The sequence below is a fragment of the Silurus meridionalis genome, chromosome 6, assembly GCF_014805685.1.
Source record: "Silurus meridionalis isolate SWU-2019-XX chromosome 6, ASM1480568v1, whole genome shotgun sequence".
Classification (NCBI taxonomy): domain Eukaryota; kingdom Metazoa; phylum Chordata; class Actinopteri; order Siluriformes; family Siluridae; genus Silurus; species Silurus meridionalis.
The window spans coordinates 9,546,948-9,570,545 of record NC_060889.1 but is presented as its reverse complement, the minus strand read 5'-3'; the positions used below and the strand labels follow the sequence as shown (position 1 = coordinate 9,570,545).

Genomic DNA, 23,598 nt, shown 5'->3' with positions numbered 1-23,598 from the left:
CTGTGGCAAGGGGATCAGTTTAGGAAAACAAGGTCTTTGGAAATGACAAATACAGTCACACAAGGATGAATTGTATCTCACTAAGTATCTCATATCTCTAAGTATTTTTTCATAAGATGAGCCCTTGTGTTTTGAATAAGGAGCTAAAACCATATTAACACAGGTAAAAATGATGTGAGAGTTCCAAATAAACTTGTTCTAAGTATATCTGGATCAATGACCAATGGAGATAAACTAAAGGTCAGGAAGCGGTTGGTCTCTGGGATTAAGCCACTGGTGATTCCCTAACACTCTGCTCTGGACAAATGGATATAAATTGACATTTTAAAGCAGGCCATCTGTTGTTCCCTTTACCAGATGTGAAAAACATGCTCAGATCCAAAGCTGAGTTCAGATACCTAGCTTCCAAGAAACAGCATCACAGCAACAGACCTCCAGGGATGCCTGTGTTCATAAGCAGCACCCCTTAACAAGCTTTCATAGCGTAGTGCGCTGCACTGTGATGGATAGACGTACTGTATTTGTTCCATATCAAGCATCAAGTAAAAAATTACACATATGCTAGTGTGTTGCATTTATTTAATTGCAGTCCCAAAGTGCTACACCCCATCTGATATATTAATGAAAGTCTTTTGGCACATCCACCAGCCAAAACCAACTCCGTACTTCCTGATCTGCGAAAAAGAGTGCTAGCATAAGTAAGATGTGTATTTTCATTCACTTTGTTAAAAATCAAAAGCACTGCTTACTGGAGATTCCATTTTCAGATCTGGCCAAGACAGAGGCACTCTGCTTTTAATATTTATTTTTACTTTTTGATGACTTTGGCAGTCAGGAGGACCTGCCTTCAGGTCATGTTTCATTCATTTTTATTATTCTTTTTCTCAAATGTTTTAAATCATAGTGATTAAGGTGGCACTACATAACTAGCTTTCCATAGGATTTTTCTAATGACTTGCTGCCAATGTGGCACTTAATGAATATAAGACAAGGATCACACATGTATGCATTACTGTACTTTTGTATTCATATATGTTTTAGTAATATTTTTGGCTTCATTAGCTCCAGCACGCTTTCTCAGTACTTATTGCACCTTTCTTAATTACGATGCACTCATGCTTATTGTACTGGCTTAGTTGAATATTGTGGTTTTTATCTGCTGAAGGAAGCAGTGGATGCATTTCAGTGTTCAGCTATGGCAGTAACAGACACCCTTTTAATGTGTTGAAGGCCAGAGCTGAGTCAGGAAACAAGGCAGAAGGCTGGACCACCCAGTTGCATGAGCCTCTCCTACTCCAAACCACCAAAACTCCATACTTAGTGTGGGTTGAAATTAAGAGGTTGGGAGATTTTAAAATCTTAGCGTTCCTACATAACCAAAAAAATGTCATTATAAGATACATGTCTTTGTTTGTGTTTGTTTGTTTTATTTAATTTGGCTTTTCTAAATACATTTTCTTTTGCCACGGTGTAAAAATGCTTCAGTAAAAATACTTTTTAATAGCAAAAATATTAGCTGTTTGTATTTATTGCCAGCCTCGTTTTTTTTGGGATTCACTGGCTTTGCATGCTTCCTAACAAAAAAAAAGCTGGTTAGATAACTACTGATGTCACTAAAAATGTTACAGGTAACAAATTCTAAATGATTGACAAAGGCAGAAAAGCTAAGTGGTATGTTAAATTTAAAGAGTTTTATTGCAGAAGCAACAGTAGATAATGCCTTTGATTATTATTGGATAATGTTTCATTGCTATCCTTCTTCAAAGCTAAAATACTTTTACTCAAGTGACGGTTTAAAGGAACCAACCCCAGCCATTAGGGATGCACAAGCCAGTGCACTCTTAGTGCCGGTCCCAAGCCTGGATAAATGGGGAGGGTTGCGTTAGGAAGGGCATCCAGCGTAAAAACATGTGCCAAATCAAACATGCGGATCATGAATACTGATGATCCAATGTGGCGACCCTTAATGGGAGAAAACTTTAAGAAAGTTTTAAGTAAATTTTTGCAGGAAGCTCTTTTACTTTAACTGGAGTAATATTTTACCAAGTGTATCTCTACTTTAACTCAAGCACATGGTTTGTGTACTTCGTCCACCATTGTACTAGTGGCTGAATAACTATGTTGTTTGCAGGGGCCAGAGGTGTATGGAGCAACAGTATGACATCACATAATCACACAGATGTCAAAATAGCTGCATAGGGATGTCCTGGATAGATGTCCTAAAAATTCATCTTGGCTTTAATGCCGTGTTATTTCACCAGTCCCTGTGGTGCACATTTTTTGTCCCATTACTTTAACGCTATTAGTGATGGATGATTAAATCCAGGAGCTTTTTTTTTCTGGACTATGGCCTCTATTATTTAGGTCATTACTATCACATTACTTCTCTTGAGACACTTTAAAGTTAATGCACTTCCCATTGTCCTGAAATTGATATCCCTTTTGCCATGTCCCCAAACCTTGTAGATGTTTTTTTAATCAGGTTAATATGTGTACAGTATGAATGCATGGTTGCATTTATTGTTTTGTTGGCCTGCTGCACTCTTGGTGGTTGGGACAGTCTGCTTCCCACAGGCCTGTTTTGTAACTTTACCCCATATGGTCTTGCTTTACAGGATATGACCTCATCTTCATATGCTAGCAAATGAGGAAAGAGTAAGATGGGGATAGTTTAAGTTTAAGATGTTTTTATGGTGCTGTATTATTGGTATGAAGGCGACTGGTACTATTCCAAACTCAAGATGCTTAGCATGCACAGTAAAAAATGACTCCATTTTACAGTAAACATATTTACAATGAAACACTATGAAATCATACATAGTATGAAATAAAACATAATCCAGTGGAATTTCTAGTGCAGAAGGGACTTGCTAAAGAACCAGCCATGGCAGCTGTGGGATTGGAAGCCAGAACTTAATCCCAAACACACAGCCCTAACCACTGAGCCACCATTAGTCTTCCTTGAGTGAATCACTTGTATTCAGCTGCACAGAATCGATGCAGTCTATTTGAAGCTTCTTGTAATGGCTCATTGGCTACACATAGGTAGTCTTACTGCTCATATGTTTTGGTGTTTAAATCCCAGCAATGTCAAACTGCCATAACCTTTAGATAATTTGTATTCTGCATCAATTGTAAGTCTCATTTTAAAAGCATTAGACAAATCAGCAGATGTGCTGACTTATATTTCATATTACTATACTTTATGGCAAATCTGTTTTTCATTGTCAAATTTCTTTATTACAGTGTGTATAAGGACACATTCCTGAATATTACATGATACTTTGTAGCTGTTAGAAATGGACACTAACCTGGCATAATTATATTTAATTCACAACTTACCTGTGGAAATGAGCAACCATTTATTGATGGGAATGGAGTATAGGTAGGTTCTGCTGCTGCTGAGTAAGTACTGAGACTTGTGCTGTCAAATATGCCCAGGCATTGTGGTGATAAAAATCATGCTGCTGATATAAACAGGTAGTGCAGGGGAGGTGAAGGGTGAAACAAAGATTTGTTTGCAGATTTACTACATAGCTGGAGAAGCACCACAAGCATCAAGAGATCCAGTGGGCAGGCCTGAACCTGACATATTTGAAGGAATGCTCCATGTTATTTCACCTAGTTGAAAAATATATGTTGATAGGGGTGAATAAATGTGCACATATTCAAATGCAGTTGTGTGTTAAGGATCTGTTCAAGAACCCAACAGTGATAGTTTGTTGGTGCATGGATATAAACTCGCAATTATATAAAACATTTAAAGATGAATAGCATAATCTATTTCAGTCCAATAAGTTCAGAATGAGACAAATAAAGATTTTCCGACATACGCCATATAACATGACTTCAAACATATATCTAAATGAACTGGCTGCACTAACAACAGCATTGCTCAGTCTCAGTTTTTGGATTTGAATCCAAATGTTAATGTGTGTAGACCTCAGATTATTAAAAAGGAATGGTTTAAGATCTCTTTACAGATGTTTGCTGAGGGTGTTGGAAATGATTAAAGAAATGACCAGACTTCATAAAAAAAAAAAAAAAAAAAAATGATGTTGACAGTAAAATGGACAGCACATTCATACATTTTCTAGTTAAAGTTGACACAAAAAAAAGTGAGAAAAGCAAAACCTGCAACATGAAAACAAACAAAAGACAAAGAGTGTAGTGAATGATGAGACTATATACAAGTACTAATTAACCAGAATGTGAATCAGGTGCACAAACAAATATGTGACCCAGAGTTGCAGTGGCTGATAGGACACAATTTGTGTCCATTATCCTGACAAAATGACTGATGGCATCTGTTCTAGAAGTAAAAAATTAAGCAGGGATTTTTGTGATGCTCGTTGAACGAATATCATCTGCTTTTGAGCGCTTTTGAGCGCTTTTGAGAGTTCCCGGATGAGATCCTAATCCGAATCTGTCTTCCAGGTTTGGAAAGATTTTTGTTAAAAGGTTTGAATTTTCCATGAATCCTCTTTCCCACCTGCTGCTTCGGATTAGAGGTAAGTGACTTGTTTAACGGCGTGCCTTATGATAACAGACGGCAAATGGCTCCCCTGGGGCTGGACATAATCACCTCTAAAACCTGCCTCTAATCTGAAGTCTTGAGCCATGTCTCCTCTGACACAACAAACAATGGCAGTGGTGAAATCGAATGTTTCGGGGCAGACCCTCATGTGGCGTCAACACTAGCACTTTCTGTTAAAAAAATTTAGCCTGGATTGGCTAGGTTTCCAAATGACTTTTTGTTGCATGAGACCATGATCGCATATGGAAGCGATTGGAGCCGAAAACAGTTCACACATGGCCTAATAACCTTGCCAGTATATAAGCAAGAACTTATTGCCTTTGCCTGAGCTCACGAGAGGACACATTCCTGCTCTTCTTTGCGCGTTCTTTTTTAAGTTAGGTGATGTCATAGCGGTTATTAAAGTAGCGAGGACTTATTTTGTTCGGTAGGCAGCACCATATCTGTCATTTCCTGCAGAAACTTCTTGTTTATGATGACATCCTGTTCAATAGTGTTTCTTTCAGTTGTTAGAACAATTACAGCAATTTATAATATTTGGTGTCTTTGCTTTTTCATGTACAGTGTAAAAAAAACTGCTTTGCACGTTTTCTTGTTTTGCCACCTGTGTGATCTTATACCTGGGACCCTGAGTCAACTCCAGGTTAAGTGACACACGTTTCCGAAATTAAAATGCAACCGTTACTTTGACAGGAATAGCATCCCACAATGGCACCATTTAGAGACGAGCTGTCTGGATCGCAACTGTAATTCGAATTGACATTTTAGATGTTTATCCCGCAGTCATTGGCATGTTGGTGTATCAAATGGTCTCATGCATACTTTGATTCATGCAATGTTTAATGAGCTCCAGATGCTCTCGGAGGCCTGGCCTATTTAAGGAGGTATAAACCTGGTTGTAGTTTTTTTTGTTTCTAAAGCAGGATTTTAAGAACAGACCCCAAACAGAACAGTGCCCAGGATTGCTGGTGTAATGGTGTGGTAATTTGTCTTTATGACGATTTCCCTTTTTTTGCTAGTGTTTACTTGTTAACATTCTTCAGCATGATTGTAGATGTATGTATGAGGGGTACATATAGGGCCCCTGAAGTGCATTGAAAAATGTTCACAATAGAACAAAGAGAACATATCTAATGTTTAAACTCAAAAATGTATATCATTTTAAGGAACACATAGGGTAATTTGGAGAAAAAAAAAAAGCTGTGACAGGGCCATGTTTACCACTATGTAGCATCACATCTTCTGTCCATATACATCTGAAACTAAGGAGACCAGTTGCTGAAGTTTTGGGAGAGGAATGTTGTCCCATATGGGTCTGATGCCAAATGTTTTCAGCTGGTGAAAGGTGTAGTTTAGCAACCAGACTCTTCTACTATAAAGACTGGGGTTATAATCCTGAATATATACTGTATATTATATACTATATAATATATACTGATATACTAACAATATACGTATATATAAATTTTCTTTAATGTACTCCTATATAATAATACACCTTTCAAATAATGCTTACTTGAACTAATCACCAAAAAATGTAAAAAAAAAAAAAAGCAAGAATAACAGAAATGAATTTCAGGTTCAGCAAGCTAAAAGGCATGTCTAACAAAGCTGTCCTCGGGCAAATGCTCGTTAAAACTGGCACTAACAATCACCGCTGTGTTTAATACATTTTTTTAAGAAGATTATCTGAAAAGGAGGAATGTTTAGCGCTTTGTAAGACAGCCAGTGGGTCTGCTGTTTCTAAAAAATAGTGTATATAATCGCCTGGCTCTGGTAATTCTATGACAAAGAATTGGCCTCTGCAGCAGTTTTCACACCTGCACTGCCAACAGGATGCTTATAGTTCTTATCCAGTTTGACTGGAACCTGCTGCTGATTCGCTTCTGCTGAGTCATCGTCATCGCTATTATCTGTAATGTAAAAAAAAAAAAAAAAAAAGATTTGGTGAATTTAAGATACACTTGCCTTAATTTAGACTAAATTATTGTGCTCACATACAGTAGTCACCCAGCAGTCAGCTCCTTTCCCATCCTTGTGATGTCTATCTTGTGCTTCCTCTAAGACCTATGATTTCAGCTAATCTTTTTGGATGGAAAATGTGTATGCCATCCCTACAGCCCAAAAATCACCCAATGACTTTAAATTCCTGTCATGCCAATAAAGTTTGATTCTTGACCCACAATTTTGTTGGCCACTTTGGTGAATAAAAAGAAATAGTTAATGTAAAGATGTTAGAGAAATTCAGTTTATAGGCTACAAACTTATACATAAACCATTAGAATTAGTCATTAAAGATACCAGGAACTTCATTTACTATCTAAAGCTTTGTTTTTTCACGTGTGCATTACGGCACACGGTGAAATTCTTCCTTTACATATCCCAGTGATGTTAGAATGCTGGGGTCAGACATGACACTGCACCTCTGGAGCACAGAGAATTAGGGGCTTTGATCAAGTGCCCAAGAGTGGCAGTTTGGCAATACTTCAACCCCAGACCTCCCAATCACTAACCCCATAACTGAGCTACCAGTAACCACTGCAATGAAATTAATGCAGTGTTTTTACAATTAACAAATATAAGGTAATATATATGGAGGTGGTATCCTACTGGTTAATGCATTGGACTGTTGATCTGAAGGTCATGAGCTCAAATCCCAGCCAGAGCAAGCTGGCAATCCTGGCCCCTGAGCAAGGTCCCTAACCCAATAAATGCTCAGTTGTATAAGTTAGTTAAATGTATTTTGCTCTGACTAAGGGCATCTGCCAAATGGCATGATTGTAAATGTAAATGTATATGCATATGCTTCTGAAGTCTATAGCACAGGAACATCTGGCTCGACTCAGCAGTGACGGCCTGATTGCACTGTATAAATGATAGGTAATTGCTCAGAGTTTGACTCTGCCTCTATGATGATGAATGTTCATTATAAATTAATCTGCTTTGTATCAAAATTCATGATGTCTTTTTTCTTTGCTAGCAGCTAGTAGAGTGTGATTTTTCTTATGGTTGAATGCGGCCCTTTTTTTTTTTTTATTATTAACAAATGTGCCAAACATGCGTATCATATTTGGGTCCATAGCATGATTCAAGTTTTATAGATGCTTGTTAAAGTTACGGTGCCGTACTCTGCAGGTTGTTCTTTTTGTACATCCCTTTAGCAGCTTTTTATTTGCGAAATATCATCAATATCATCAGGTTTTTAATTAGGCCAGTGTTTATAGGCCAATATGCACAGATTTCTTAATAAACATTCTAAAAAAAAAAAAGAATGGGATTTTTGATGCATTTTTTCCCCTTGTGTATTCTCTATGGAAAATGGTCTGTGATAGATTTTGTTCCTGGAGCATCTGTGGTCAGGATATAGTTGTTTTTTTCTTTCCATCACCACTGACTGGGCTCGTGCTCCAGGTACAGGCAAAAAAAACTAAACAAAAAAAAAACGAGCAATACAGGAATTCTCTAACTGACTTCCTGAGTCCAAATGAAACACAGCTGTTTTACATGCATTGATGTGAACCTCAGCATTCTTTCTCTATCTTCTCTCTCACTCTACCCCCCCCCCCACCCCCTTTCATTCACATACCCCTCTGAGCTTTCGATGGCTCCAACACCTCCTCCACAGAGCTCTTTCACAGTGGTTACTTCTTTCATCAGCCTCCATCAACAACATAAAATGCAGAATGTTTATGACTCCCATCTGCAATCTACAGCCTTTATTTTTTTCATATTTGAGCTTCACCACTGTAACAGGAAAAGGATTACTTTTAAACACGTTCCTTGACAGTTATGGCATGGAAAGCACCAAATTATTTTCTGCTATACCTTAACACACAAACAGGAAGTTGTAGTATTTATTTACTCTTTGGGAATTTCCTGGCATATACCCTGCAATTAGGGCCAGGTCTGCTGAGCAATACATCTGGCTTTCTTATAGCCTTTATTTAATAAGCATGTCAGTTCACTATACCTAAACTAAGCTGTCTGTTCACCTCGGGGTCCATCAGATTTCTGTGTTGCTTTGCTTGTGATTGGATTGTACCATCTGAGTACAGTAACATATTGGTGCAAAAATCACAAAATATAACAATGTTCTGAATTCTAATGTTTTAAATAACCTTCAGCACTTTCTTATTCTCCACATATTCGTATAAATAGGAAAGAAAAAATTTGATTCAAATCCAGTAGATTCAACTTTATTGTCATTGTGCAAAGTACATATACAATGGCCAGTGAAAGGCAGTTAGCATCTAAGCAGATGTACATAAATGGCATTTTTGCAAAAAAATAGCAATGTGGTATATGAGGGTATGGGTCTATGTTTACAGGAGTGAGAGTGATTAATGTACAGAAGGTGCAGGAGATTATAAGGTTTTAAGAATTTAGCAGCATATCTGAAATAACATCAAATGAATTATTTATTTAGTCTAATGAGATTTTTTTACTGTAACACTTACCAGTCAATTGAGCCTTTTCTGGCTCTGAGTGACATGCCCTGTAGTCAATCAACAAAAAGAGACCACCCTTTCCGCTTTGAGTATATGCTAATGTGTCTTTGTTTTTTGTTTTTCAGTTGTGTTCTCCCATCTATGGCAGCTGTTTTGGTTTTGCTGTTGCATTTCAATTTGGTTGTTTTTCATTCCTATGCGTCATATTCGCTTTTGTTTGGTGCGTTTTCCAATATGCAATCTATGAGTGACAATAACTGAGACAATAACCAAACATTTGACAATTCTGTCCAAAGTCACACATTCATTCGCCACATCAGTAGAACTTTGGCTAGCAGTGTGCTGTTCAAAAGACTGATTTATGCCCCAGATCAAAGGATGCAGAAAGAATGGAATAACTTCTCTGGGAAAATACTTTTCATTCAATGGACCAAATAGGACTGTAAACACATACAGGGCTGTGTACCCACTAGTGCAGTATTTTCCACAGATCGTTCCCCCTCTGTTTTTCTATCTTTGTTTAGTGGCAGTGCTTGTTTACGTGCTGATGTTAAACTTGAGCTTTTAGCTGATAAGATCTTAAAGGGGAGCCTTTATTCCCCCCACACACAGACCACTTTACAGAGTTCTCAATGTGAGCAGGGCCACTGGGGGCCACAGTTCCCACATCCGGGGCCCTTTGAGGCGATGTTTACACAGATGTTTGGCTCCAAAGATGTGACCTGCCCTCTTCATCCCCTCCATCTCCCTCCTGGGGCTCTTATTAGAGCACAACCTAAATGCCAGGGCTGCCACTGTGACCATCTGCTGATGAAGGCTTACATTCGGATCAAATTGAAAAAAGGGGGGGAGAACGTCAGGGCAGCTGTGGTATGTCTGAATGTATTGTGGTTGTGGATGTTTATTTGCTGAAGCTTGACCACATCAGCTTCAACTCCACATGACTCCTCCCCTGCCTACACAGACAGCTTCTGCTGACTATGAACATTGTTGTGTTTTTGCTGAAACATGAGCTTAAATATGGATTTTGACATTGCATCATGATTTACATGAAACGGATTTGCAAAGGAAATTTGCTTACACTGGAGACTTTATATGTTTTTGGCTTGAAAACCTGAACGACTACTATTTACATGTATTATTCATTATATTACAACAACCTTGGATTCTTAGTTCTAAATGATCTGTTGATTCATTTTTTTTCCAACGTCATTGCTATGCCATTTCCACCTGCAAATTTCACCTTCACATTTCACCTTCAAATTAAACAGTTGCTTGTATGGGAAACATGCCATTAGCAGATTTTAAAAACTTGCGGATTCCTAAGGACATCGTGAACTTTTCTGTGAAGAAATGTTTATTTAGTATTTATGGAAAGTCTGTGCTTTTCCAAGACATAAAAGTCTACAGGTTGGAGCACTTTGTGGTTTCTTGGGAACATGGCAGACCGCATTTTTTTTTTTATTATTAACACTGAGTGAGAAAAAAAAGACAGGTTCATGAATGATGTTTTATATGTTATATAACTGAAGGGAATAATTTTTTTTTGTGGATGTTTCTCATTGTGAAATGTAATTTTGAATGGATGAAATGTACAATATCTCAAATTTTAATAACAAGAAACAAAAGCTTGGATGCTGTTTGGGAATGAGAGAAATTAAATGATGCTGTTACAGGAATATAGTCGAAACATTATTTTAGTATAGTTAGTATTTGCTCAGCCACTTTTTAACTGCATGAGTAGAAAGCATATAATGAGTTCTTTTTTTTATTTTGAATTAAAATGCGTAAAAAAGGAAAAATTTCCATTGTCTTGATCATTCATTCTAAGAGTCTGTGAACGAGACTGTTAAATTGGTTGCTTTGGTCTTTCTTCTTTCAAATGATTCTCAAATTTTTCTAACGAAGAAGGTTCAGATCAGAGTTTTAGTTGACTTGCATTGTAACTTTGGTCTTTGGCATTTAATTTAAGATGTAAAGAAATTCATCAGACTTTGCAGAAGAACTCAAATCAATGCAAGTTTCAGTTACAGCATCTTATAGCTGAGTAGAATGTGCTTTATCTCCTCTTTCCACTTTTCCAGCATTGTGAAACTAAAGTGTCTTTCTTTTCTTTTTGTTACAGGTATCCAGGAGGGGAATGAATGTACTAAATGTAAAAATGACTGGGCGCTAAGGGCGGCCATTGCTCTTCTGTATGTCCTGTGTGCACTGCTCACAATAGCTGTGGCTGTATTAGGATACAAAGGTATGAACTGCCTTTTTCTTTAATGTTCTTATACAGATCATATAATCATATAATCATAAATGAAAAATCAATACACATACACAGTTCCCTTCAAGAGTATTGGAATATATTTGTTTTTGCTATATGCTGAAGAGATTTGGGAAAGAGATCAAAAATGGATATAAGATAGATCACTTATTCATCCTGATATTTACATTTTAGTGTAATAAGCAAACTTAGAACAGGACACCTTTGGTGGAAGACCACACAGATTATAGAAGAAAATACAAAAACAGAGATTTTAAAATAACGTAGAGTAAATTACAGTTTGGTTGTATATTGCTTTCTTGGGGTATGACTACATAAACTGGTATGCAAATATACCAAATATATCAAAGTGATGCATTTGTCTTTTGTAATGCTCTGCCAGGCTTTTACCACAGCTTCTTTTAGTTGTTTTTGTTTCGAGGGTTTGTCTCTACTGTATAAAACCCTCAACTTTTCCCCTCATGTCCATTATTTTAGTGTGTTTTTGATTATTGTTTTGCTGCCTAATGAAGTTCCTTTCAATTAATCTGAAGGCATTCATCTATAAACGGGCAGTTTGTTTTTTGTAGAATTCTGAATTCATTCTTCCTCCACCATGCTTGACCAATGATCTTTTAAGTTTTGCCTCATGTTCAGATCCTTTCTTACTCCACACCTTGCCATTTCCACTACTTTAGTAGAGCTTAATTTTGGTTCCAGAAATTATGTGGCTCATCTCTGTATTTCTTCGTGTACGCCAAAATGGCTCTTGGGCGAAAAAAGCGCCAAGCTCATGCAACAACATTAAGCTTCTCTACTTCAAACAAGTGGGTTTTCATCTTGGCTTCTAAATCTGCTATGTTTTTGACACACGGTTGATGGTGTTGTTGTTTTTACAGCTCTTGCAATGTTTCTGCTGTCAAACGTTTTGATGTCTGGTTGTTAGTACAAAAGTGGTTTTCTTTCTTCTTCAGGACCATTCAGTTCCTCTGCAATTCCTCTGAGAGATTTGTTGTTTTCTCTGCTTTAAAATAGCTGAAAATATTTTCAGGATTTTTCAGTTCCTCTGCAATTCCTCTGAAATATTTTCAGTTTTCTTTGCTTTTAAATAGACTGCTTTTCCCCATAAACAGCTCTCTGTTCCTCATTTCGGTTTATACTTTTTAACAAATGCAGCCTTCGCAAGGGAAAGTCAAAGCTTAATCCAAGAATAGTCAATTCAGCTAAAATTTTGCTTTATAGTCTTTATAAAGACTTTTCTTTATAAAGACTTTATAAAGACTTTTCCTTTATTTTTGCTGTACACTAAAGACATTTGGTTTTGAGATCAAAGGATGATCATCCTTTGATCTCAAAACTAAAATTTCTTTTGTCATTGCAATACATTTGGAACGTAGTGCGTGATATTCTTTTTGATTTATTTGTACACAGTAACAGGAAGTTGTATTGGATACAGTTACATTAATGCATGATGTATCTAGCCAATGATTAATGTTCAGGCAAAACAATGACTTCTGTCTGAACACTTTGCTTGTTTAGTCTACAAGCAGCTGTAAATTGTCAAAACGTTTCCACTGTTTGTTTCGAACATTTGTGTTATACCGCCAAACTTTTTTGTCCGAAGACCATATTGTTTCTTAGAAACGGGATGTTATTACAAACATCAGCTTCATGATCTTAATTCTAGTGACATTTCTCCTCCTTGTGATTATTGTAAAATCCACTTGAGAATCATGTTCATGTTGTGTATTTTTTGTATATTTGTTAACCATGGCTTTCAGGCAGAAGGGTTTAAAGTAAAATGTCACAATCTTACTTACTTTAACAACTATGAACATGTAAAAGATTTTAGATGCATTAATTGGGTCCAAAAAGAAAGTCTTCAACTATTAAATGGAGTATTTTGGTTATATACGTCTTTTCAGTGTCAGTTTCTACTGATTCTGAATAGTTCAGTATTTTCGACAGACCAAAACTAAATAACCTCACTACTGAAATAAAATAGAATGAACCGAGATGTTGGACTTGGTAAAATGTGTTATGGGTTTTCTTTTATGAATATTCTTTATGGCATAGCAAAAAATAATTGCATTTCTTCTAGTAGCAACCACACACTGACAATTGATGTGGCTGCCTCAATTAATGTATTTTTTGCCTTCCAATACTCTCAAAATACTGTTAACCAGCTACACATTAATCATTACTCAAGCTACACCCTCTTTCCCCCCAACAGAACTGAAATCTTAATAAGTCAGCATATATTCATTTATTTATTTTAACTGCTTTTATTATGGCCATGATGATGGTGTTTTAAAGTAGCAGATTGACTATAAGGCATTTATGGCCTCTGGTCAGAACAAGAATTCGAGTGGCGTGACATTATTGATTGGCCCTGTGTGCCTGAGGATGGAAGTGAGGATAGAGACAGACAGCAAGACAGCTTGGGCCTCCCACTGATGGCGCCTAGTGAGAAGCGAATAAACAAGCCTTTGAAATGGACCTCCATGTTATGTTGTTCTGCAAAGCATGTTATTGCTTTGTGTTTGGTTACACAAGTGCTGTGTGGAATGATATAATTCAGGGTTTTTTTGTTTTTTTTCCTTTATAACGATGATGGAATACTGACTAAAGTCCAATGAGTAACAAATCAGTGGAAGAAAAACACAATTCAGTGAGGAGTCAAAAGAAGGATTACTGCTTCCATTTAGTTTTTAACTCGTTTCTATTTGTTTTAATCAGAATACAAAATAAATAAATGTGCTAGGTTAATAAGCAGGTTTGTCATCATAGTTATGAGTCTTGAAACAGAAGCAGAACTATTGTTTTCTCCTGCTTTTTTCTGTTTATAAAAAGATACAAGTGAGGACGATGAATATTGCCCCCTCTAGTGTTGAAAGAAATATAGGACAAGAATCGAAATGTGAATAAGAAATAATAAAAAAATCTTTATCTCTGTGAATATTTGTGTATTGCGTTGACTGGTAATACTAATTACAAAATGGTTTAAATGGTTTATTCCAGTATAATAAGTACATAATTAAGTACATAATTAAGCAATTTCCCCACTGTGGGATGAATAAAGGTATATCTTAGGTATATCTTTAAACATAATATACAATGACATTGTGTTACTCTACTTATACCACACTTATTTGCTGATGATTACAATTTCTTATTTATTAAACAACAAATACAACATTTTATCTTGTAACATCATGGTCCTGGAGGATTGTTTCATTAAATTGTCTACTTGTACAACCTGTACATAACTGACATGACGAAGAAGCCACTTGACATTTAATTTAACTCACTAAAAGATTCACAACAAAAGCAGTTGTTCATTTTTCTATTTTCTATTGGATTAGATTATGTGGCATGTTTTCTATGCAAGTCCCTGCGAAAGAGCTGTTACTATAAAAACAATAGCATATTGAAATGATATCAACTGATTACTTATATCAGAGCCTGTTTTAATCAGCAGCTTCCGATTCAAGAAATCAGACATGCTGTGGTATAACTTACAGTAACAAATTCAAAATAAAGATGCTACCCAGTAAATTCTAGAAATGTAAAATATAAAATAAAAATGATCAGAAAAAAACACAAAAAGAACAATGCTTAATTAAGCAGTTGAATGAGGCTGGTGACAGGGAACACCAGTTCAGGAGACACCCAAACATTTGGAACATGACCTCTTAGTGGATGCTTCACATTCCAGAGGAAATTAAATGTCATGCATTTCTTATGTGCATATGCTATGCATTCCCACTGTGCATGGTAAGCATGTGTGTGTTTGGCTTTTTTTTTTCTTTGGACTCCTACAATTCTACATACTCTATGGCTTACACTTCTACACGCTGTACAAATTGTTTGGTCATTCTTTTTCCCCAGCTGGGATACATTGTCTGCAATTTATTAAGAGAGGATAGGTTTATGGATGTGGTGAGGGAAGACACGCAGGTAGTTGGGGTGGAAGAGGCAGATGTAGAGGACGGGGGGTATGGAGATGGATTAAATGACTTCACAGTTAAATGACATCGACTTGCTCAATAAATAACCAGATTAATCCAGTTACATAATTTGTTGCTGTATTGGTCAACTGTTTTTAAGGACCATGGTGTGCTACTTTAACTTGCAAAATATTAGTTGACTAAGAAATAGAGCAACTGGATGAATATTTTATTGTTGGTTAATTATTGAACAATTTTTGTTGTTGACAAATGTACAAATAAAAAATAAAAATGTAAGTGTAAAGTAGTTTTATTCAGTGTTTAGAAACTGAAAACTTTGCTAAAAATGCAGATAGAAAAAAAATATATAATAATAATAAATGAAGCATGAAGAACACTAAGCTAACACTTATTAACTTGAGTTACTATTTAATATACAAATAATTATATAAAAAACGTATGGTCTTTTTTTTTTTTGTCTTTTTGACGGTACAAATGTTCTGGAAACATTGTGATTCTGTAGTTGTCCAGCTTTGTCTTAGTTTGCTGTCTTGACGCTCAGTTTAATTGTACATGTAAAAATCAACAACCCAAAATACGCAGCTATCAAACGGGCTAGAACTAGAACCGGATTGCATGGTTTGGTTTCCAGCATAGTGTGATTGCTGTGTTTTCGCTCTTCTAAACAAACCACAACAAATATGAAGACACTTTAGAGTCTGGGCAGGCTGTGTGTGAGATATTCTGAACCAAGATGGATCAAAGGTGTTATAGATTTGTCAGTAAAGATGGCTGATGTTTCTATTTGTTTCCACATATGTGTATTTTATATGATTTTTTTTTTTTTCAGTGAAATAATTCTAAATAAAATGTTTTAGGTTTTTGGTTTAGTCTAAATTCCCTTTCTTGTGTTTTTATTGTGTGTGTGTGTGTGTGTGTGTGTGTGTGTGTGTGTGTGTGTGTGTGTGTGTGTGTGATTCTTAGTGGTCCAGAGGATGGATTATGTGACTGAGGGCCTGGAGAACTATGAAGGCAAAATTATTTCTGTAGAGAACGACTTGAAAAAGCTTGGTCAGTACTATCCAAAGGCAAACTCTATCTTCTCCTCTGACGTGCTTTTATCTTCAATCAGGATTTATGCATTTGTGATTTAACGGAATTTATTATTTCAATCCAGATGATCAAACAGGTGAGAAGTCAGAGAATGCTACGAGTGAAATCTTATCATTCAAGGCAGAAATCCAGACGTTGCAGAACCAAATTATTGACATTGCCCAGAGTGCATCTAAAAATAGGGCCGCTTTGGAGGAGCTACGGATTGTAGGTGAGGACATGCAAAGTGGCCATGTATCACTGAGAGACCTTCTAGAAAGCAATACCAACATTATTCTCACTGTCAACCGTACACTGACCAAATACAACAACCTGATTGGTGGACTGAAGTCAGATACAGAACGGCTCCAGTCAGACCTTCAGGTACAGACAAAGGATCAGAGTCGCTCCGTCCACAGCCTTAACATCCTCAACTTCACACAGAGCCAGCAAAGAACTCTCATCAGCACCCTCCAGAGTTCAGTGGAGGATACTAGCCAGGCAGTCCAGAAGCTAAAGAATGACTACCAGAGCCTACAACAGGTGGCCAGGCAGACCAAGGCAGATGCTGACTGGCTCAGAGAAAAAGTGCAGAACCTCCAGCTGCTCACTGCGAATAACTCAGCACTGGCCCGTTCTAACAGTGATGCACTTGAGGACATAACATCACAGCTCAGTTCACTGTCCGAGCAGTTTCAGAATGCCTCAGCTATTACGGATAATCATGACCAGAATCTGCGTGAGCTCATGGATCAACAGCGTGATCATGATAATGCCACCACCAACAGGTTTAACACTTTGGAGGTGCGTCTGGATCACAATGAGGAGAATACGGACCGCATCACAGGGAATGTGAGTTTTGCTACACAGCTGCTTGGATCTATCAGTACTGACCTGAATGGTCTCCGCACCTGTGCTGAGACAGTAACAAGGCACTCGGACCTGCTGCTGGCCCTCAACAGCAGCATCATGGAAGCCAGGACAGATGGCACTGAACTCAAAACTCAGCAAGAAGAGCTTGCTGCAAGGCTTGACAAAGAAGTAACCAGCCTCTCCATAGTAATGGAAGAAATGAAACTGGTGGACAGCAAGCACTCCCAAATCATAACCAACTTCACTATCCTTCAAGGTAGTGATTAAATATACTAAAGGTTTAAATATTGAATGCAATTGTAAAAGTATAAACTAAATGAGTTTTTATTATATTCTGTTTATAGGCCCTCCTGGTCCCAGAGGCCCTCGGGGTGATAGAGGGCCCCAGGGTCCTGCAGGAAAACAAGGTGAGAAAGGTGACAGTGGAGAAAAGGGTGCTCCAGGTGTGCCAGGACCCAAGGGAGACAAAGGGCCCCCTGGAATTCCAGGGATCCCTGGCTTCAAAGGTCCTCCTGGGTCAAGGGGAAACCCTGGGTCAAAAGGCTCCAGAGGATCAGGGGGGCGTGCTGGGCCTCCAGGGGAGAGGGGTGACCCTGGTTTACCTGGTCTTGCTGGCAGAGATGGTCAACCGGGTCCTCAAGGGCCTCAGGGACCCCCAGGGCTACAAGGGCCAGTGGGACCTGCAGGACCACAAGGACCTTCTGGCCCTGCTGGTCCTATCGGCCTACAGGGACCACCGGGCCCAATTGGACCTCCTCTTCAAATGGCTAAACCTTTGCGACCGATAGAACCACAAGGCTCACTTTCTCGTCAAGTTCAAGACGATCCTGCCACCAGCACACCAGGTAAAATCTTCTGGAAAAGTTAAGGTTTTCTTCTAACAATTACAACAAATTGAATAATCTTTCATTGTACCAAAAGGGTACCACCAACGATTCATTTAATGGGTCACTTTAATTAGAAATGCAATAATCAAATGGTTAATAACATTACTTACCAGTAACATTATTATGCATGTGAATAAAATGTATACAAATTGAGCCTTATCTCATTGCACTGTCTGATCAAAATATTGCTGGGAAAGCTGGACTTGCTGGTCTACAATTTGTATCCTCAGCAGATATTATGTGCTACAGTTGATAAGCAGACCGGTGGTGCTTGTTTTGAAAAGTCATTTGAGAAGCCTGGGATGAAAGACAATTTTCTGCAACTATCAGCAAATTTAAAATATTGAGAATACTAGAACAAAGGCAACTGAATTATTTTGGAAGTAGAGTACTAATGTAAAAAAAAAGGGGTTTTCTGGATTCCAAGCCATATTTGTCCAATTCTGTGACAGATTTATTTTATTTTTACTCTATTTTACATGAAATATAGACAGGAAATAATCAATACTCTTCAATTCTACTCTTTTTTTTTCTATTTAGGATGCCCACCCCAGTGGAAGGCCTACAAAGACAAATGCTACTACTTTTCAGATCCATCAGAGGAATCTAATTTTGAAGAAGCAAAAGAAATGTGTAAAAATAAGACTTCTACTATGCTCACCATTCATAATGAGGATGAACAGGTATACAACAGTTTACAAATTTTGTTTTAGTTGGTAGCAAATTTTTTGAAGATTGGCAAAAAAACTTAAAAAAATAAAACTAATATATTTTTTTCCATGGACAAAACTTACTGCAAAATTAAGCAAAACACAAACCTGTTCATATGCAAATGTGTGTATCTGTGTGTTGGTTTTAGAATTGGATTCGGAGGCAAATTGCAGGAAAAAGCTACTTTTGGCTCGGTCTTACAGACCTGGAAGAGGAAAACATCTGGAAATGGACTGATGGGACCCTCATCTCCTTTATGTGAGTAAATTTTAAACATCATATCAAACAAAGGGATAAATATACCTTATAGATTTGTACATTAGTCTTCCTGTGAGCCTTTTACATATAGTATATAATAAATCTATGATATCCACATTTCCCTTTAGAAATTGGAAACCAGGCCAACCAGATAACTGGAGCCATGGACATGAAGAAGGAGAAGATTGCGCAGGACTCATCCACGAAGCCAAGTGGAATGATTTTTTCTGCACAGACCGCATTGGATACATTTGTCAACGTGCGAATGAACGTAAGTAATACATGTTGCAAGCTAACAGAGGCTTGTAGGTTATGAGTTAAAAAAAACGATTGGTATTTCTGTATTTTAAAAAAAGGCGTTTGTCTAGTCACCCTATGCAGCTTCATTGTATTTGTGTAGGTGTTATTTAGTTTTTTTTACGCAATGAACATTGTCAAAAAGCAAAATTAAAGTATACAGTACTGTACGTTTTGACAATTTTGCCTGGGAGAGACTGTTGTCGCACACTTCCTGCCCAACACAATAGAGAAGAGTTGCTAAGTGACACCAAGGCAGGAATCAGACAGTGAAATTTCTCTCTCTCTAAAGTTTGTTCAGAGAACAAAGAATATATACTACAACAAAAAAATGTCTCAAAAATGTGTGTCTTAGACTAAAGCTTTTGATTTAAAACAACAAATCCTGAAGCATGCTTGCCATATATGAAACACTACAATGGTAAGATCCACCAGGCAATAAATAAATGCATGGAAAGGCTTTTTTTATATTAAAAATGAAAAATTTTGCATGTGATTTATGATTCATAAAAACATGCCATTCTGACATGGTAATTCCTCTTTATCCCTACAGTGCAAGTTCCAGTGTTATAGCATCAGTTGCTAAAAAAAGAGAAGAATTGACATGACAGTCAAGGAGAATACTCAGGTGGTCACCGTTCCTAAGCAAGGAGCAGCATGGTTTTGCCAAAAGACATTTTTATATGATACTAGATGAACAAGAAAGAAGGCAACAAATGATAAGTCAAATGCCATTGGCCACAAACTGTGTTAGACTTAAAAGCTTGCCAGTCATGTTCTTGTAAACATGGAAATGCTGTAATGTATTATAAGCACACAACTGTAAATAACTTTTTTTTATGAATTATGTAAGAAACAAAATACATGCCAGTTATCCAGTGCAATATAGCAAGCTTTATCTACTTTAATTGCATTGAGCTAAAATCACTTAATATCTTAAGCTACACAGATTTAAAAAAAAATGTTTATTCATTTGTGAATATTCTGTTGTTCACGTGAAGGCCACTAGATTATATTTTTGTGTCATTTACTTTTCTTGTTTAGATTATCAGTGGTATGATTTATGATTAATGAATCTCACAAATATATGCAGTAGCTAGTTATAAATCAAACGGTACATTTGAACTTGCAGTATGCATGTAATCATCCTAGAAGACCTTTCTTTTCTTTTCTTTTTTTAATCTGAAATAAACCACAGTTGGTATTTTCCCAATAATTGTCGAGTTAATGAATGGAGTGTTTGGCTGAAAATGGAAAAAGTCTGTAAAGTAATGACTTAATGAATTTTTACAAATCAACTAGCCCTATAAAAATCTATAGCCACATATTATGTGAGTGTATAGACATTTTGGAATAACAATTATATTCTTACTCAGCAGACTGAATTTAATTGAGACATTATTTGATATTGTAGGATGCACTCCGTGTAATGATTCATGGAATCAATATGATTAATTGTCATTCTGTCATAATGTTTCTTTTGTGCAATGGATGTACATTATGATGCAACTTTCAAGCCTGCTGCTCTATTAACAGTTTATTGTCTGCAATGATTGTAATCAAAAATGTCAAAGGAAGTGTTGAAGCTCTGAAATGTTTTCCATATGTAATGCAATAAATCAGATATACACAAACACAGCATGTAGTCTAACCTACTACTACTAGCCACTACTAGCAATTCATTTTCTTTTTTTTTCTTTTTTTTCTTATAAATGACTAATTTAAATAAAAGTGTGAGCAATTTTTTTTTCTATAAAATAAAACAACAGTTTTGGGTTTAATATATAAACCACAGTGCAAAAAAATTGATTTTCTGCTAACAAGTCATCAAATCAAATTTATGACTTTTGTGTAGAAATTGTTAAAACGTTTTTCTGCTATTACCACATAAACCAATGTTATTTCTTTATCATTTTTGTACAGTATCTACAGCTGCAGTATGAAACAATCAGCACTTTATGCTTCTCTCCTGACCCATAAATCAATTTATTCAAATCGCCGTTGTTGATAGTGAAGTACAGTTATTGATCCTTCAGGTTTAGTACCAGGTTCAACAGTATTTGACCTAATTTCAATTGTCATGAAGCAAATATAAAATGCATCACTTGCCCAAATGATTCCTTAACTTTAAGGCATGCCATCGTATCACATATCACAGAATAATAAGCAAGTATAAACAGCCAATCAGGTGATTGTGAGAGTTAAAAAAAAAAGTAAAAGTCAGTATAATTAAATGTAAACTCCAACTTCCATATCACACACATACTTACCCTCTCTTCATCTCCAAGCCAATGACTGAGCATTGGTTTGCTCAATACACACATACACACACACGTACACACACACCTAAATGGAGATTCCCATTTACCAACTCTATATGAAGTAACACTTAATTGACTTACTAAGCTTTATAGTTAATGATTGATATGTCATTACTTCATATTTTCCATTTACATTTATGGCATTTGGCAGATCGCCTTGGTCAGAGCAACTTACAACTAAGAGTTTAAGGTTTAAGGAACTTGCTCAAGGCCCTGATCCAGCAGGGATTTGAACTTGTGACCTTACGGTCCACTGGGCTACCACCTCCTTTTTCTACCTGTTTTGCCCCTTGTATTCTGTTTGCCCATCTTACGACTTTTGACTAGTTTTTTGACTATCATTTTGAGATTGATAGCTTGGATTTTTAAAGACTGTCTGTTTTTACTGCATTTGCTTATAAGTTTAATGACAATAATACTATTAGACTGATAAGACTCGCTGAGCATGTAGTGCTTTATTGCTGTACAGATAAATAGACAGATTGGAAATGTGCATATTCTATTTTGTAGAATATAAGTCTCCAATAAAACATACTGTAGCGGGAATCAGCACAAGTCCTAAATTAAACTAGTACTGTAAAATACTGTTCTTTTTTCTGCAAGCAACTGTACATTAAAGAATCCTGACAATTGAATGTAGAACAGATTGTAGAGTTTGTTTAATAATTTTAATAGAGAGATAAGATAATACAATACATGGAACCACACAGATAGGGGTAATTATTTGTTACCAAGGTAAAGGGGTTTCATCCAAAACATTACCTTACCTGGCTCTCATAAAATTTACACGATGTGATCAAAGGTATCTGGACACCTGACCATGACACCTATATGTTCTTGTTGAATTTGAATTTCAGATATACTCTTCATTTGCTGTTAATTACCTCCATTGTTCTAAGAAGGCTTTTCACAAATTTTTGCATCCGGCTGTGGGAATTGTTGCTCATTCGGACCATGAGATAATTAGTGAGATTAGGCAGTGATGTTGGGTAAGGGGGCATCAGAGGTGCGGTTGGCGTTCCATTTCATCCCAAAATTGATCAGTGGGGTTTAGGTCATTGCTTTCTCCTTAAAATATAACTGGTTTTTTTTTGGCTTTTGACTCCAGTGAAGGGAAATTGTATTGCTATAGCATACAACATTTTCTTAATACATTTGTGAGCTTTCAAGTTTGTGTCAGCAGCTTGGAAATGGCTGATTTATGGGTGTGACCATGAAACGTCTTACCATGATTCATTATGTAAAAGCTGTAATTAAAATGGTTCAACACTTATTTTGACTCTCCACTAGTAACATTGCTAATTCTATGCTGATCTTCATTGCTTTGATCAGTAATTAGGATCAAATCTTAGAAATGCTAACGATTAGTCTAGTTTTATTATAGTTTTAGTCATTAAGTTTCTGGAATGTGCTTGCACACGAAAAAATATTTGTCTAGCTCTGCAGGGTGTTTACTAAATGTTGTCATGTGTCTTTTCCAAACATGCTGATGGACTGAATGTTTCTAGAAAAAGGCCAGTGCAAACACAAGCAGGCATTCCGCACTGAGTCACAGTTTTCCAAAAGTTTTTTTTTTCCTTATGCACTTGTGTTAATGTCATTTCTTAACCAATTAATAATTTCCTACTTATTAGTTAGCCAACTATGAAGATTTTGTTTATTGTGCCACATGGTTTGAAGCGATTGACATAGGACAGGCAAATATTAATGTATAGTATGAAGCGGTCTGATCACCAATGTGTTTGATCATTGTTAAAGAAATAAATATTTATTTTTGTATAGAAATGTCGTGTTACACTAAAGTCAGAGTAAAGTCTTTTTGTATATATTGTAACTCAATTCAGCATCTGATAGTTTGGAAATGTACATATTTTTTGCTGTAGCATATAAGTATCCGATAAAACAAAGCCTGAATCTACACAAGTCCTGATTTAAACTAGCATAAAATACTGTTGTTGTTTTTTTGCAAC

General features: G+C 36.6%; 1 protein-coding gene across 2 annotated transcripts in view; it reads left to right on the top strand.

The window, feature by feature from the left end:
• colec12 (collectin sub-family member 12) overlaps positions 1-20,941 on the top strand; it is a 29,382-nt gene extending 8,441 nt beyond the window's left edge. The window contains exons 1-9 of one of the 2 annotated variants that reach the window (XM_046851402.1): positions 4,316-4,511; positions 11,111-11,233; positions 16,174-16,260; positions 16,367-17,410; positions 17,499-17,999; positions 18,582-18,724; positions 18,901-19,010; positions 19,139-19,281; positions 19,861-20,941. In XM_046851402.1, the coding sequence (XP_046707358.1) occupies positions 4,475-4,511; positions 11,111-11,233; positions 16,174-16,260; positions 16,367-17,410; positions 17,499-17,999; positions 18,582-18,724; positions 18,901-19,010; positions 19,139-19,281; positions 19,861-19,880 (2,208 nt within the window). In that variant the 5' untranslated portion in view covers positions 4,316-4,474 and the 3' untranslated portion in view covers positions 19,881-20,941. Of the gene's footprint in view, positions 1-4,315; positions 4,512-11,110; positions 11,234-16,173; positions 16,261-16,366; positions 17,411-17,498; positions 18,000-18,581; positions 18,725-18,900; positions 19,011-19,138; positions 19,282-19,860 lie in introns of those variants that run through there. The other variant, XM_046851401.1, reaches the window with a different exon arrangement.
• Positions 20,942-23,598: the final 2,657 nt, after the last annotated feature.